This window comes from Peromyscus maniculatus, chromosome 1, assembly GCF_049852395.1.
Source record: "Peromyscus maniculatus bairdii isolate BWxNUB_F1_BW_parent chromosome 1, HU_Pman_BW_mat_3.1, whole genome shotgun sequence".
Taxonomy (NCBI): Eukaryota; Metazoa; Chordata; class Mammalia; order Rodentia; family Cricetidae; genus Peromyscus; species Peromyscus maniculatus.
Genome location: NC_134852.1, coordinates 156,660,518 through 156,676,558, shown reverse-complemented (window position 1 = coordinate 156,676,558; position 16,041 = coordinate 156,660,518). Strand labels below are relative to the sequence as shown.

At 52.5% G+C, this 16,041-nt stretch overlaps 1 protein-coding gene across 2 annotated transcripts; it reads right to left on the bottom strand.

Moving 5' to 3' along the window:
• Window positions 1-635: 635 nt before the first annotated feature.
• Window positions 636-12,204, bottom strand: Unc93b1 (unc-93B1 regulator of TLR signaling). 2 transcript variants are annotated; one of them, XM_006980515.4, is made up of 11 exons: window positions 12,042-12,202; window positions 11,583-11,724; window positions 11,067-11,220; window positions 7,908-8,069; window positions 7,567-7,699; window positions 7,159-7,252; window positions 6,787-6,911; window positions 5,842-6,024; window positions 5,186-5,459; window positions 2,899-3,017; window positions 636-1,325 (listed from the first exon to the last, which is right to left on the bottom strand). In XM_006980515.4, the coding sequence occupies exons 1-11, from the start codon at window positions 12,135-12,137 to the stop codon at window positions 1,005-1,007; spliced, it is 1,803 nt and encodes a 600-aa protein (XP_006980577.3). In that variant the 5' UTR covers window positions 12,138-12,202; the 3' UTR covers window positions 636-1,004. The 2 variants fall into 2 exon arrangements, with proteins under 2 accessions (XP_006980577.3, XP_076412604.1); XM_076556489.1 differs by lacking the exons at window positions 636-1,325; window positions 5,186-5,459 and having other exon boundaries at window positions 2,901-3,017; window positions 12,042-12,204.
• Between the last annotated feature and the right edge of the window lie 3,837 nt (window positions 12,205-16,041).

Below are 16,041 nucleotides of genomic sequence, written 5' to 3'. Positions count from 1 at the left end.
ACAGCCAATATCAAGGCAGGAGAAAGGAAAGGAGGGGCTGGCAGGCAGAGAGGATAAATAGGAGAGGAAGAGGGAGAAGAAGAAAAAGAGAAGAGGACTCCAGGGGCCGGCCACCCGGCCACACAGCCAGCCACAGAGTAAGAAGGAAAAAAAGGTATATAGAATAGAGAAAGGTAAAAGTCCAGAGGCAAAAGGATAGAATAATTTAAATTAAGAAAAGCTGGCTAGCCGGGCGGTGGTGGCGCACGCCTTTAAGAGAGATCCAGGACAGGCACCAAAGCTACACAGAGAAACCCTGTCTCAAAAAAAAAAAAAAAAAAAAAGTAAGAGTAAGTCTCTGTGTATTTATTTGGGAGCTGGGTGGCGGCCCTCAAAGAGTTAAAAAAGCAAAGCAAACAAAAAAACTACACTGCTCCTCTGCTGAGGCCCCTGCAAACCATTTCTGTGACCCTTGCTCCTGGGTGGATAGGGTGCAGTCAACAGGCTGAAATTCCTGGATAAGAAATGGCTCTTGATGGGGCTTAGAGGGGAATGCCTCCTCCATAGGGTGACTGAGCCCTCCCACAGTCAACCAAGGATTCTGTTCTGTGGGATGAAACCCTGATGGGATTGACAGGGACACAGCCCAGACCCTCTCCAGAAAATACAAAACTCTTTATTGACCATTTTCTATTAAAAATAATAGTCCCCTGTTCTGAGGTGGGGCAACCTGTGGGTAAGAAATGCAAAGCTCCAGTCAAAGGCTGTCACACCCTGAGGTGTGGGAAGGGAATCTCGCTGATTTAGACCGAGGCATTCATTCCCCTTAAACAGGGACAGGGTTCTGGAAGGTGACCCTCGTCTCCCTGGGGGAAGTTCCAGGTGGCCGCAGGCTCTGGGAGGGAAAAGAGGGCTCTTCTGGCAGCCGGAGCAGGAATCAGGGGGACCTTCAACCTGAGACACAGTAAACTGAGGCTGAGAAGCAGGAAAGCGGAGTCTGCGGGCCAGGCAGGCCCCTGGGTGTCTTACCGCTCCTCAGGCCCATCACCACCCAGAGCCTGTTCATAGGGACAGGGCTTGCGGCAGGGCCCAGCTGCCTCTGCACCCAGGGCCCCTGCCTGTGGAGCCTCCTCCTCCGCACAGTCGCCCTGGCCCTGCTCGCCGCCGCCATCCACATCGCTCTCGTCTGAGTTGTCTTCCTCCAGGTAGCGGTAGCCGCGCACTTTGTGCTGTGGCTTCGGAATGCGCGGCTGTCGCGGGACCAGACCTTGCTGCAGCTTCTGTTCCATCCACAGGTATGAGGCTGCTGCCGCTACCAGGGTCACCAGCAACACTGCCAGCTTGGCCTGGGAACAAGGGGACGGAGAGGTCATTCCTTCCTCTGGGGTCTTCCTCTTCCAGCGAGCCTCCTGGCTCCCCCCACCCCCAGCCCAGCCACCCAGGATTTCCAATGCAGCCTTTGAAGATAAGGCTCAAATCACCAAACCAAAAGTCACCAGCAGGACTCCGTTTTGCAACCAAAAAGGGGCTCATCGCTTTGCCTCAGAGAAAACATGAAGGTCTGAGGAAGTCTAAAAGCAAGCAGGTCTGGCTTCCTTGGACCACAGTTAAGTTGTTCCCTGGCTCTAGATACATACGGTAGGACACTGGTGTGTGGAGAGGCACGAGCCTATAACCCCATCGCTTAGGAAGTTCGGGGGAGGTAGGGTTCTCAGAGTTTAAAGCCAGCTGGGGCTACATTTTAAGACTATGTCTCAGGAAAAAAATATAAACTATATTATATTTTTATAATACATAAAGAAAAGATATATAGTATATTTTTATAGTATATAAAGAAAAGATAAAATCCACCACAGTAGTGCTCTCCAGTGTGTTTTCTTCTTTAGTCTTCAGTGCTGGGGGTGAGCCATGCATATGCTTGTATGTGCCAGAAAAGCATACACCACCTATTCTTTTCAGACAGTTTGACTGTAACCCATAGCCAGAAACAAACACACAAACATGCTTGTACTTGTATGTCCATTCCCTGCTATTTCAATTCATTTCACTTTCTTTTTTTTTATAATTTATTTAAATTTATTTTATGTGCATTGATGTAAAGGCGTTAGATCCCTGGAACTGAAGTTACAGACAGTTGTGAGCTGCCATGTAGGTGCTGAGAATTGAACCCTGGTCCTCTGGAAAAGCAGCCAGTGCTCTTTACCACTGAGCCATCTCTCCAGCCCCTCATTTCACTTTCTAAAATCCGTTGCATAAAGTTGGGCCTGTTAGTGCATGCCTATAATCTCAGCTCACAGAAGGCTGAGGCGTGATGAGTTCATAGTCTTTCTGGGCTGCCTTTGAGACCCCGACTCAAAGACACAAACTGAACAAAACCATGTGATAAGGACCTGCTAAAATGACCTGCTGGGGTTGGGAACAGACTAGGAGATTAAGCGTACAGTTGATGTAGCAAGAATGGGCCCTAGGTCCTTCTCCATCACAATCAGAAACAAAACAAAAGCTGGCCATGGTGGTGCCCACTTTTAATCCCAGCACTCGGGAGGCAGAGGCAGGTGGATCTCTGTGAGTAATCTACAGAGTGAGACCCCGTCTTGAAACAAAACAAAAATCAAATCAAAAGAACATGAAAACACAGAGGTGTTTATTCCTACAGAACCTGAAATGAGAGACCCAGTGTGTCAGGGAGTCCAGAAGCTGAAGATCGGGTCAGCAAACAACCCACAGTTCAGCTGGGCATGCCCACAGAGATGGAGACTAGCAGATGAAGCAGTAAGTGGGGTGCTAGGTTGGGGGATATGCCATGGACTAAGGGGTCCTTGGATCGGTGCCCTTAGAAAGTAGTGCCTTTAAGAGGCTGTGAAATGAGGGTCTGTTCTGCAGTGAGGCCTGGACTCCCAAATTCCCTCCCTTCCTCACCTTCATGGGCAAGCCGGAGCCCAGGTATACGGCAAAGATGGCCACGGCCTGCCACCAGTGATAGATGGTGAAGATGAAGTCCTGCCTCTCTTTGTCTTCATACAGGATGCCCAGGAGCGCTGCAGACAGGAGAGACAAGACAGGCATACCCAGTCCAGCTCATGGCCGGGAATAGGAACAGGGGCTGTGCGCCGATCCTGGCCTAGCCTCTAGTGGAGACTTTGGTTACTGCACTGTCAAGATGAGCCGACCTACAGGTGTGTCCTGCCTTGGACCCCGGCGCCCAGCCCAGTGTGCCTAGTGCTCAGTTGCTGTTTCCCTCCTCACCGGGGGCTTGGAGAGTGAGTGACCTTTCAGCGATCGACTTGCCACAAGTCAAACCTGGAACGGAGCGGGTCAGTTTCCTGGGGATCGTCTCGGGGGTTAGAGAAGCAGCCCTGGACGGGCGGTCAGGGAACTGAAACTCCAGGGCTCAGGGAAAGGCAGAGGTTCAAAGGCTGACACTACAGGTCCCTAACAAAGTACCTAACAAAAGCCACTTAAATCTCCTAAACTGACGTTTCCCGACTGTGAAATAGTTCACACCAGTTGTCTGTCGGGTTAGAAGCTCTGAATTAATGGCACAGCGCTGGCTGGCTGCGGCTGCTACTTGCTAAGCTCTGTCAGGCTCGGGACATGAACACCGCCATCATGTGGCTCAGGGGATACTTGAAACTATTAATCACATCAGACCATCAGAATCAACGCCAGTGAGGACAACCTACATGACTGCACTCATGGACAATCTGCCAGTCACTGACAGATAGCCCCACACAGCTGAAGCCCAGCTACCATGGCTTTTCCCAGGGCCTCACTCCAGCAGCCTAGATCTGGGCGTGGATTCTGAGGCTGGGCAGGGTGGGTTTGGGAATGTGCCTGGATCCTCTCTATTAACAAACAAGAAAAAAAAGAAAAGAAAAGAAAAAAAAATAGCCCCCTTAGTTCCAGAACTAGGAAAACTAAGGCAGGCTGATCTCTAGCTGATCTCTATGAGTTCGAGGCCAGCCTGGTCTACATAGCAAGTTCCAGACCAGCCAAGGCTATATAGCAAGACAAAAAAAAAAAAAAAAAAGAAAAAGAAAAAGAAGAAGAGCTCCATAGAGGTGGCTTAGTGGATAAAAGGCATTTTCCCTCAAGCCTAACCGACCTGTGTTCAATTCCCAGGACTCACTCATGTGGTAGAAGGAAAGAACCGACTTCCACAGGTTGTCCTTGGAACTCCACACTCAGGATACATGTATTCTATTTTTCGTTGTGAGCCTAGCCTTTAATGGCTGAGCCATCTCTCCAGTCCAATGTATTCTAAATAAATAAATAACATACTTAGATATCTTTAATTCTTGGGAGGCAGAGGCAGGTTCAAGGTCAACTTGGTCTTGTTCCAGGACAGCCAGGGTTACACAGAGAAACCCTGTCTTGGAAAAAAAAAAACAACTAAAAATTAAAAAAAGAAAGGAGGCTGGTGGTGGCTCAGGCTGTAACTCCAGTACTCGTGCATCAAAAACAGGATCAAACTTCTACAAGGGGGAAGCCAGCCTGAGCTACATAGTGAGTTCCAGGCCAGCCTGGACTACAGCATAAGACCTTGCCTCAAAAAATACAATTGAAGAAGAAGGAAAAGGCTGGTGTGGTGGCACGTGCCTTTAATTCTAGCACTGGAGAGGCAGAGGCATGTGGATCTGTGTGGGTTCAAGGCCAGTCTGGGAGCTATAGGTGAATCCCAGGCTAGCCAAGGCTCCATAGAGAGGCCCTGAGAAAAAGAAACAGGAAAGAGCCCAGTTCTGTACCTACACCTGGAGCATGGACAAGCGCCTACCACTCTTCCCCTCCCTGGGGCCTGGACTCTGGTATCTGCTACCTGTGCCGTGGAAATTATGCCAACATAATCCTTGACTGCTGGTGTCTGTTTTTTATTCTCTCCCCAGAGCCTTCACCCACCCTGCTTACCCACAAGATTTCACGTGTATTCCCTCAGTGTGATGTCTGCCTGCCACAGCGTGGAACTCTTACATCTTTCCAGAGTGTCCATGAGACTTCCCCATCCATCTCTACAGTGTCCACAGAACTCTTTCCACCCCAGACTACGCCAAGCAATCTCTACCTACCTCTACTATGCCCACAGAACCCCAGGGGAAATCCCCTACATCCATTGCAACCCACAGGATGTTAGGGTCCCAAACCACCTAGAGGTGGCTACAGCCTGCCCCTCCCCCTCCCCAAACATGCCAGTCCCTAAGGCTGTACTCACTGCTAAGTCCGGTCTTGTTGAGGGCACTGCCCACACCCCAGAGGGCAGCCACAGCGTAAAGGATCCAACTGTGATGGAGGACCCGAGGCATTGGGGCCCAGACAAAGAGGCTGAGGGTGAGCAGCAGGTGCAGTCCTGCCCCAGCCACTAGGGGCACCGAGCGAGGCAGCCACAGCCCCAGCAGCCCCAGGAAGGAGGCGGCAGAGGCACCCAGGCTGTAAGCTATGAGCAGATAGGCCAGCCGCTCCAACCCCATGGAGCACACGCCGTAGCCCTGAGGAGGAGGAGAACAAGAGGAGGCCAGTTGGTCCTGGTCCTCCACACACCCACTGCCACTTTAGGCCACACCTCGTCCCATCAGGATCTCCTGGTGCGAACTCCCCCTTCGGCTGGTAGAAAGGGTGAGAGCAGCACCATTCTAACTACAGAAAGTGGCTTATTCAGGGTAAAAGGCAATGGGGGCGAGAGAGGGAAGATGCCCTCTGGCCTTGGGGAATCCCAACCCCAGCCTTGGTCTACAGGCATCATCTGTCCTGCAACCAGAGCTCAGTCCTGGTTGGGAGGGGAATAATCTGGGATGCACGTGTACATATTTATACACCTATGGGCTGTGCGTCTGAAATTCAAGTTTGGCCAGACGTCTTGTCTGTACTTACCAGGGCGAAACCAGTGCAGGCGAAGAGGACCTCAAAGCCGCTATAGATGAAGAAGGGCACCAGGTGGCGTAAGCGGAAGTCACGCACGTGTTTGAAGGGCAGCTGGAAGATGTTGCCCCAGCCCACGCTGCGCAGGTCAATCTCCTCTGTGGGCCGGTAAGCGGCTCCACACAGACCCAGCACCTGCAGACAGGAACTGTGAAGGGACCATCAGCCAGACATCCCTCCCCGACACACCTACAGGTCTCAGCCTGAGGCTCCGCCCCAGACACGCCCACAGGTCTACACAAGGCTGCCACCCTGCACCAGGTGTAGTGGCGCATGTCTTTAATCCCAGCACTCAGAAGGCAGAGGCAGGAGGACCTCAGTGAATTTGAAGCCAGCCTGGGCTACATAGCGAGTTCCAGGATAGCCAGGACTAGCGAGATCCCATTTCAAAAAAAACAAAAAAAGAAAAAGAAAAAAGTCCCGAGCGCACCCCCGTCCCCCATACACCTACAAGCCTCAGACAAAGTTGTGGAATACCCGAAAAGCTTCTGCCCAAGGCTCGTCCCAAACACATCCAGTGGCCAGCATCTTGCTTTTTGTGCGCCTTTAGCCCTTTAGACCTAAAGCCACACCTCCCTGCTCTGGTCCCTCGAGCTTCAGTTTGCCTTCCAGAACCGCCCGCAGTCCAGAGTCACACTTGGTGGCCCACGATCCTGGGTGGTGTTCCTAGTCCCCTCCAAGGTCTATGGGACCTGTCCCCTCTTTTTCCTTATTCCTCTGGCCTAAGGAATCCAAACTCCAGCCTTGGTCTACAGGCATCTATCCTGCAACCAGAACTCAGTCCTGAGTCTTTACTTAGGCTCCTAGCCTGCACCTCCGACCTGACCACATAGATGTGCTAGCAGGGGAGAGAACCCCTTGCTCCCACGACCTCCTCCCCACCAACCCGAGCCTCACCAGCAGCATGGCCGAGAAGGCCACTGCCATAAGCACGCTCTCTACGACAATGAGGTTTCGGCTGCGCGGCAGCGTCCGCAGAACCGTCTTGTTGAAGCCGGTCAGGATGCCATGGCTCTTAGTGCCTGGAAAAGGGTGAGTGGAGACATGACTAGAGTATCCTGCAGCCAGGCCGCAGTGGAGGTGGGGTGTAGGGGCAGGGAAGGATTCCTGCAGCAAGCTCCTTGGGGGATGGCAGATTGTGCAGGGGGCCCCACCCACCTCCCACCTCCACGCATGCAGCCCTGAAAGCTGAAAGGGAAGGTCTGGTGTCGTCTACTGGGTGAGAGGGAAGTCGGCTTTGGGGGCCCCGCCCCCTGCCCCAGGACTGACCGCAGCTGTGCACGTTGAACAGCGTGTGGTTCAGGTCATACAGGTAGTAGTTGAGGAAGTAAATCATGGGCAGCTGGGCACACGCGAAGCTCAACTGTGGGCAGGAGGGCAGTTGGGATCAGAGCCCAGAACAAAACCGGACAGGAGGTGAGCTCTACGGAGGAGTCTGGACATGGCCTCTGGTGGGGGAGCAGAAGTCCCCCCAACCCTAGAGACAGCTCAGCAGTGGGGATGGGGGGGGGCCCATGGCAAGAGAACTTCCTCCTGGTCACTGTGGACAGGGAGGAGCTCTCCATCACTGGAGGTAATGGAGCAGGGCTTGGCTCAGGAGGGCTGAGGAAACCGTGGAGTAGGCTGTCATGTGTGGAATCTGGAATACCCCGCCCCCAGGTTTCCTGTAGCACTCACATGGAAGAAGCTATAGAAGATGGCCTGGAACACCAAGAGATAGGGTGCGTGGGAGCCGCGTGGTGGGCGCTGCTGAGGCCCCTGCTCGTCCTGCTCTTTGTAGTGGGAGTACTCATAGTACTTCTGGGACATCCTGGAGCACAGAGAGTGAGGGCTTTCCCCAGCCCGCCCTCTGCCACACTTCTCCTTCATGCAGCCACAACTATAGGCTAGCCAGCTTGAGTGGGGAAACTGAGGCCCAGCAGAATCAAAGGCTTGCCTGGGGTCCCCTAGCTAAAGTTGGCAAAGAAATAAATATTCAACAGTTCTCCAGCCTCTACTCCATTGCCTACCAGGCTTACCTGGTAATATAGTTGCCCATGGAGGCCCAGAGAGGCACAATGGCCATGCCCAGAGCCACAGCAGAGGGCACCAGCGTGTAGTAGCGTTCCCAGTAGTTGGTAGAGACAAAGAGGGCATAGATGCCCACAGCTAAGAACATCATCCACTTGGTACCAAAAAACCTGTGCAGAGGGAGGGTCATTAGTATCACAACCTAGGGATTGCTGTGGCCCGAACCATCAAGATCTCAGGTCCCAGTTTCTAAGAGGTCATGAGAAGCCTTGGTCAGAGAGTCAAAGATGCAGTCTCAGGGACACAGACTGGCAGAGTGGCCCGTGCTCATGACTGTGATTGCAGCTCGGGCCATGTCACAAGCCTCTCACAGTCATTGAAAGGATACAAATGAGAGACAGTCCCCGGGAGATATTCACTCAGTAAAGCGCTTGCAGGGGCCTGTGCTGGATCCCCAACACCTGTGGGAAAAGCCAGGCGACTGATATGCACTTGATATCCTAGCATCGGGGAAGTGATGATAGGCAGATCCCTGGAGCTCATTAGCCAGCCAGCCTAGCCTAAGGGACAAGCCTTGGGTCCCAGTGAGAGATCCTGTCCCCAAAAAGAAAAACAAAAGATGGGCCTCTGGCCTCCACACATGCACGTACACACACACACACACACACACACACACACACACACACAAAATAGTAATTTAAAAAGTAAGATAGGATTGGAGAGATGGCTCAGTGGTTAAAAACACTAGAACACTGGCTGTTCTTCCAAAGGGCCCAATTCTGATTCCCAGCATCCACGTGGTGGCTCACAATCGCTGTAACTCCAGTTTCTTTCCTTCTTTTTTGTCCCCCCACCCCAAGACAAGGTTTCTCCATGTAGTTTTGGTGCCTGTCCTGGATCTCCCTCTGTAGACCAGGCTGGCCTCGAACTCACAGAGATCCGCCTGGCTTTGCCAAACACACACATGGTATGGGCAGGCAAAACACTCTACACATAAAAATAAAATAAAATCAGATTAAAAATCAAATCTTGCCGGGCCGGTGATGGTTCACGCCTTTAATCCCAGCACTCGGGAGGCAGAGGCAGGGGGAATCTCAATGAGTTCGAGGCCAGCCTGGTCTACAGAGTGAGTTCCAGGACAGCCAGGACTGTACCCAGGGAAACCGTCTCGGGCTGTAACTAGTGGATAGAGTGCATGCACAGCACACAAGGCCTTGGATTTGATCTCCAGCATCACATGAATTGGGCATGGTATTACATGCCTGCATCCCCAGCACTGGGGAAGTGGAACCAAGCGAGCCGAGAGTTCAAGGTCTCACACATCCCAGGCTGGCCATGTGTATGCTTGGTGCCCCTGGAGGCCAGAAGTGGTGCTGGATCCCTTGAAACTGGAGTTAAAGCTGGTTGTGAGCCACCTTGTGGGTGCTGGGACTTGAAATTGGATCCTTCAAGGCCAGCCTAGGACCTGTCTGTAACATGAGACCCTGTGTGTAAGTAAATAAAGTTCATATATAACATACATTAGGGCTAGTGTTACGGCCCAGCGGTAAAGCACTTGCCTAGAACCCATAATGTCCTGAGTTCAATTACCAACACCTTAAAGGGGGGAGGGGTGCGCAGCTGGTGGCTGTGCAGTCTACGTGGCCCTAGAAAAGTGGCCTGGCAATTTGATAGGAGGCAAGAATGTGGGTTCCAGGCAAAACTGCCAGGTCTCCAACCTGCCAGCTACCCACTTCCCCTCAGTGTAGAAACTGCAAAACTGCTTCAGGTCTAAAGTAAGAACAGCTCCCCCAGCTGTATGAGGGGACAAAATAAGATTCACTGTTATCGTTAAAGTGATAAGTTTCAAAAGCCAGTCAACATAATAGCATATGCCAGTAGTCCCAGCATTCAAGAGGCTGAACCAGGAGGATTCTGGGAGTCAGCTGGGGCTACTGGGCGAGACATTCATGTGCAGGCTAGTTGTATGTCAACTTGTCATAAAAACTTTTGGGAAGAGTCATTTGGGAAGAAGGCAGGAAGGCTTAGATGGTGTACACATCTGTAATCCCTGCTCTTGGGAGGCAGAGGCAGGAGGATCATCACAAGCTTGTGGCTAGCCTGATCTACAAAGTGAGTTCCAGGCTAGCCAGGGCTACATAGTGAGACTATGTAAAAGAAAGAAAGAAAGAAAGAAAGAAAGAAAGAAAGAAAGAAAGAAAGAAAGAAAGAAGGAAGGAAGGAAGGAAGGAAGGAAGGAAGGAAGGAAAGAAAGAAAGAAAGAAAGAAAGAAAGAAAGAAAGAAAGAAAGAAAGAAAGAAAGAAAGAAAGAAAGAAAGAAAAGCAGTGGTGTCACATGCCTTTAATTCCAGCACTCTGGAGGCAGAGGCAGGCGGATCCCCAAGTTCAAGGCCAGCCTGGTCTACAGAGGTAGTTCCAGGACAGCCAGGACTGTTACACAGAGAAACTCTGTCTTCAAACAAACAAACAAACAAACAAACCAGGAACTAGAACCCATTCATCCTATCTCCCCACTCAGGAGTTTCATTAGGTTGTGGGAAATTTCTGCTGTGGCCAGGAGGCTGGACCATAAATGCCCCGGAGCTCAGGAAGACCTCCGAACTGAGTCCCTGCCTAGCTAAGGCCCTTTCTGTGAGAACTTTAATCCCAGCACTCAGGAGGCAGAGGCAAGCAGATCTTTGTGAGTTCAATCGAGGCCAGCCTGGTCTCCAAAGTGAGTTCCAGGAAAGGCACAAAGCTACACAGAGAAACCCTGTTTCAAAGAGAGAGAGAGAGAGAGAGAGAGAGAGAGAGAGAGAGAGAGAGAGAGAGAGAGAGAGAGAGAGAGAGAGAGAGAGAGAGAAACTGCCTTTTAACAGTCATGGCTCACTGGGCTGAGGACCTGGGCTGTGCTGGGAACTTTACAGATTCAGCTCAGGAAGTCACCATGTGTCTGGTAGAAGGATGCAACCAAGCCAGAGCCTGCTTGAATCTCTTGCACGAAACCAAATGTGCAAGGGGGTGGGGAGGTGGTGGACAAGCTCTTGGTTCCTCCTCTAGTAGGGATTTCCCCCTTTCCTTCTCACTTTCCCAGTCAAGCAAGGTCTCTCTGCAGTTCCCTGCCCCTCCCTCAAAAACACCAGGGCAGCCTCTGCACCCCAGGAAATCGGGGGACAGCAGCTTAGCACCTGATGAGCACAGGTGTGTAGAGCAGGGCAGCGATGGGAGTCACGTTGATACCCATCAGCATCTTGCTATCGATGTCCGGCAGCCCCATGTTGCCGTACTTCACCTCCCTGTAGGTCTCATCATAGTGCAGGATCAGTTGCATCTGCAGGAGGCCTGGGGACAGGGAGCAGGGTGGAGGACTCTAAGCAGGCTAGCTCAAAGCAACCAAACCGAGGCCCATGGCAAGCTCGGCAGGGCGACGAGTCACCTAAGCGACCCATTCCTTTGCTCATCAGGACCCGGATAGGGAGGACAAGAGACCATTCCCACCCACCCGCATCTATTCTCTGGCTGGGGCGTGGGCACACTGGCCTGTGGCACCCCCTCCCTGTCCCACACGCACGGCGTGACAACAGCAGTTCTGACCCGGGAAGTGAAAGGGGAAGGAGGCCAGCTGGCCGCAAGGTTTCTCTTTCCCAGCTCGGGAGTGGAGGCGGGGTGGCGGAGGGACAGCGGGTTCGTGCGTCCGGCCCTACCCAGGTAGACACCGTAGGTGAGCATGCCACCCGCGCTGGCCGCCAGCACGTTCTTGACCACGCCGAGGCGCTTGCGGCGGTAGTAGCGGCGCTCCTCCTCCTCCTCGTTGTAGTTGGGGTACGCGCCCACCAGCTCGTCCAGCTGCGGGCCGGATCGATAATCACTCGCTGACTCTCCGATCCTTGCGCTCCCACCCCGCCTTCCCGGAGTTCGGGTTCCCCATCCAGGGTCCTGGTCCCTTTTCTCAAGATCCGTGCTCCCCATGCTGGTTTCCAGGTCCCCACCCAGAGTCCCATCCCTTCTTCTGGGGTGTCCTCACTCTGAGACCTCGGTCCCCCGTGTGGAGTCCCGTCCCCCATCCTAGGTGCTCAGGTTCCCTTCCTAGGGTCCCTGTCCCTCCCCGGCGTCCCGCTGAGGCAGTCGGCCCGGCGTTCCATTGCGCTTCCCTCCCTGCTCACCGGAGCCTCCGGCCCATCGGGAACTCCGAGGCGGTCCTCATCCCCTTGAGGGCCCGCGGCCCCGGCCACAGGGTAGAGCGGCGGCTCCGCCTCCATGCCCAGACCCAGACCCAGACCCTGCAGCGTTGCTCTGGGCACCAGCAGCGGGTTGGGACTTCCTTCATCAGGGACCGCCCTGTCCAGTTAGCCCCACCCCGCAGACCGCCACTTCCCAGAAGTACTGTGCATGGTGTGTGTGTGCCGTGTGTGGGGATGTGTGTGTGGTATATGTGTGTACTGTGTGGTTTGTGTGTTTGTGTGGTGTATAGTGTGTGTGTATTTGTGGTATGTGTGTGAGTGAGTGTGGTGTTGCAATCGGGATGCATCTTAGAACCCAGCCTCAGGGAGAGGCTAGTTCCAGACTCAGGTCAGCCACCGCATGACTCTGTGTCTTAAGACTCTTAAGTTCCACCTCTCTGTCCCCCAGTTTACTCATGCATAAAGCAGAGACACTTAGCAGGACTCCCTGGGCTGCGGCAGAAATACAGAGTGGGTGGAGTGATATTCTTGTAGCCCTCACCTCTCAGAAGAAGCAGCCATCTGGTAAAGGGTTGTAAACCCGTTTCCCATCTGGCTTTCTGTGATTTTGTTGTCAAAGCTGACTGGAGAGTATCATTATACTCCAATATTGAGAGTATCAATAAGTACATAAATGTAAAAATAGATGAGTGGATGAAGGACAAGGTGACAAATACCTCCCCGGAAGGGTCACTGGAGAGTCTGGGGGCTAGGTATGGGGACAGGTAGAACCTGCAGAGGCTTCAGGCTATTGACTGGCGGGACTGTCTCCAGGTGACAGGGCTGCTGTGGGTGCAGCAGACAGCTGGCTCTTGGTGCCTTGTGGTTTGTTTTTGCTCTTTTTGGGGGGCCGGCCACCCAGCTCCCAAATAAATCACACATGGAGACTTATTCTTAATTATGAATGCCTGGCCTTAGCTTAGCTTGTTTCTGGCAGCTTTCCTTAACTTAACTTATCCCATCTACCTTTTGCCTCTGGGCTTTTCCCGTTCTCTTACTTCTGTACATCTTAACTCTTACTCCGTGGCTTACTATGTAGCTGGGTGGCTGGCCCCTGATGTCCTCCTCCTTCTCTGTCTTCAGATTTCTCCTGTTGATTCTCTCTGCCTGTCAGCCCTGCCTTTCCTTTCTCTTGCCTTGTGATTGACCATTCAGTTCTCCATTAGACCACCAGGTGTTTCAGACAGGCACAGTAACACAGCTTCACAGAGTTAAACAAATGCAACATAAACAAAAGTAACGCACCCTAAAATCGTATTCCCCAAGAGTGCCTAGAGACTATATAAAAGGAGCAGGAGTCAGGACAGGATGTAGCTCAGTCAGGTGCTTACATCGCACACACAGAGTCCTGGTTGATCCCCAGCACCGTGTGTCTGGTTATGGCTGTGCACACCTGTAAGTCCAACATACAAGGAGTGGAGGAAGAAGATCAGGGGTTCAAAGTCAGCCTGAGCCACATCTTGAGTTTGACATCAGAATCTACTACACAAGACACTGTCTTAAAAAAACAAACAAAAATCAGTAGAGAGGGTAGTGCCTGAGGTGCAGGGACATGGACGACACAGGGTGACAGGGATACGGTAGGCATTAGGAAGCCCGGAAGTCACGTGGCTGTAGTCAGCGTGGACACCAGTGTTCACTGTCTCAAGTGATAACAAAGTCTATGTGGTGGCCATGGTGAGCTTGCAGGTGAGTGATCATAGGGCTGGGTTGGCAGTGGACTTTGGCACCCCAAGAGGATGCGATCCTATAGAATTGAAGGCAGGTGTGAGGCACGATGAAAAGATAGCAGTTGGGGGCTGCAGAGATGGCTCAGTGGTTAAGAGCACTGGCTGCTCTTCCAGAGGAGCCGGGTTCAATTCCCAGCACCCACATGGCAGCTCACAACTGTCTGTAACCCCAGGTCCAGGGGATCTGACACCTTCACACCAATGCACATAAACTAAAGTTAAATTATTTAAAAAAAAAAAAAAGTTAGCAGCTGCTGGGTGGTGGTGCACACACCTTTAATCCAGCATTCTGGAGGCAGAGGCAGGCGGATCTCTGAGTTCGAGGCCAGCCTGGTCTGCAGGGCAAGATCCAGGACAGACAGGGCTACACAGAGAAAGTCTGTCTCAAAAAAAAAAAAAAAAAGAAAAAGAAAAAAAAGAAAAGAAAAGAAAAAGATAGCAGCTGAGGTGGGTGTTGTAGTGCAGGGAGTGGGATGGGTGGATGGTGAGTGGAAAAGGCAGTGTGGAGTGTGTGTGTGTGTGTGTGTGTGTGTGTGTGTGTGTGTGTGTTTATGCCTGGTGTGGAGTGTGGAGTGTGTGGTATGTGTGGTTTGCACTATGTGCAGGCTCTGAAGGAGGGTGTGAGGAACACCGAAAAGAAGCCCCACCCTTCCCAGGAGTGCACCCCTTCAATCACATCGGCAGAGGGCCCTGTGTGCCAGGGCAGAGGCCAGTGTCATGTCCCTAAAGCCTGTGCCCTCCTCTCGGGCAGCCACTGGTGTTTAGGACAGAAGCAGGGTCTAAGACATGTCTCAGCCAGTGAAGATACTTCCTGCCAAATCTGACAGCCTGAGCTCACTCCTGGAGCATCAAATAGTGGAAGAAGAGAAAGATGAAGGTCAGCCTCTGACCTCTGCAGGCTGGCATATGTACACACACACACACACACAGAGAGAGAGAGAGAGAGAGAGAGAGAGAGAGAGAGAGAGAGAGAGAGAGAGACACTGACAGAGAGCATTAAGCTAATAGATGTCACCCAGGTAGACATCCAGTGCAACCTGCAGAACAGAGAACTTGGCAAGGCTTCTGTCCCTGCCACCTCTAGTCAGACCATGACAGCTTGAGGTGACACCCCAGTACTGAGCAGCTATGCCCCACATGCTTTCCCAGTGCCTTCTCTACAATAACATTTCATGTTTTTAAATGATCCTTATGACAGGAATCAATGTCCCTCACAGGAAGAAAAGGGGGGAGTAGGTTGTGGCAGCTCACACATGTGAGCCTAGCCTCGGGAGGCTGAGATGGAGGAGTCTGCCCCAAATGTGAGTCCAGCCTGGGCTACATAATAAGACCTTACGTCAAAAGCCCCAACCCCCAAACCAATGGTGCTGATCTTCAAGCCAGGCAGCTGAAAGGGTCTCAAGCCTAGATGACCCAGGGACCCTGCCCAGCTCCTCCCAGCAGTGGCCAGGAAACAGGGCTGCTGCTGTCTACTGAGACATATGGTCCTGGAAAGAGGACCTCACTGAGGGATGGTGACTCCGGACATTCATAAAATGCTGTGGGTGGGGATGAGTCTAGCTAGTGTGAATGCTCACCTGACCGCCCTGTGCAGCTGTGGCCGAGTGGCCACCCCTCTCTGGGCCTGCCATCTCAGCTGGATGCCTGGGAATGGTCTGAGGACGTGTGACCCAAAGGCACAAGAGGGGCCTCACAAGCTTTGCTGAGAGCCCGAAGGAGCAGGGGACTGGCAATCTCTGCGCACCTGTGCCGAGGGGTCTTGACACTCAGTGAGTGCCAAGGGCATTCTCCTGCACCTCTTCCTCTGAACTTGATGTTGAGGAAAAACCTCAGGAGGGCAGGGAAAGAGGCCAGCTGCTCATATTCCAGGTTTCTTCCCTAACCTTCCCACACACACCCCTCCACCCCTCCCTCTTGTTCCCCCACCCACCCCCACCGCCCCCGAGACAGGGTTTCTCTGTGTATTTTTGGTGCCTGTCCTGGAGCTAGCTCTGTAGACCAGGCTGGCCTTGAACTCACAGAGATCCGCCTGCCTCTGCCTCCCGAGTTCTGGGATTAAAGGTGTGCGCCACCACCGCCTGGCCACTCTTAGTTTTCTTTTGTTTTGTTTCGTTTTTTGAGACAAGAGTTTTTCTGTGTAGCCCTGGCAGTCCTGGAATTCTCTCTGTAGACCAGACTGGCCTCGAACTCACAGAAATCCTCCTGGCTCTGCC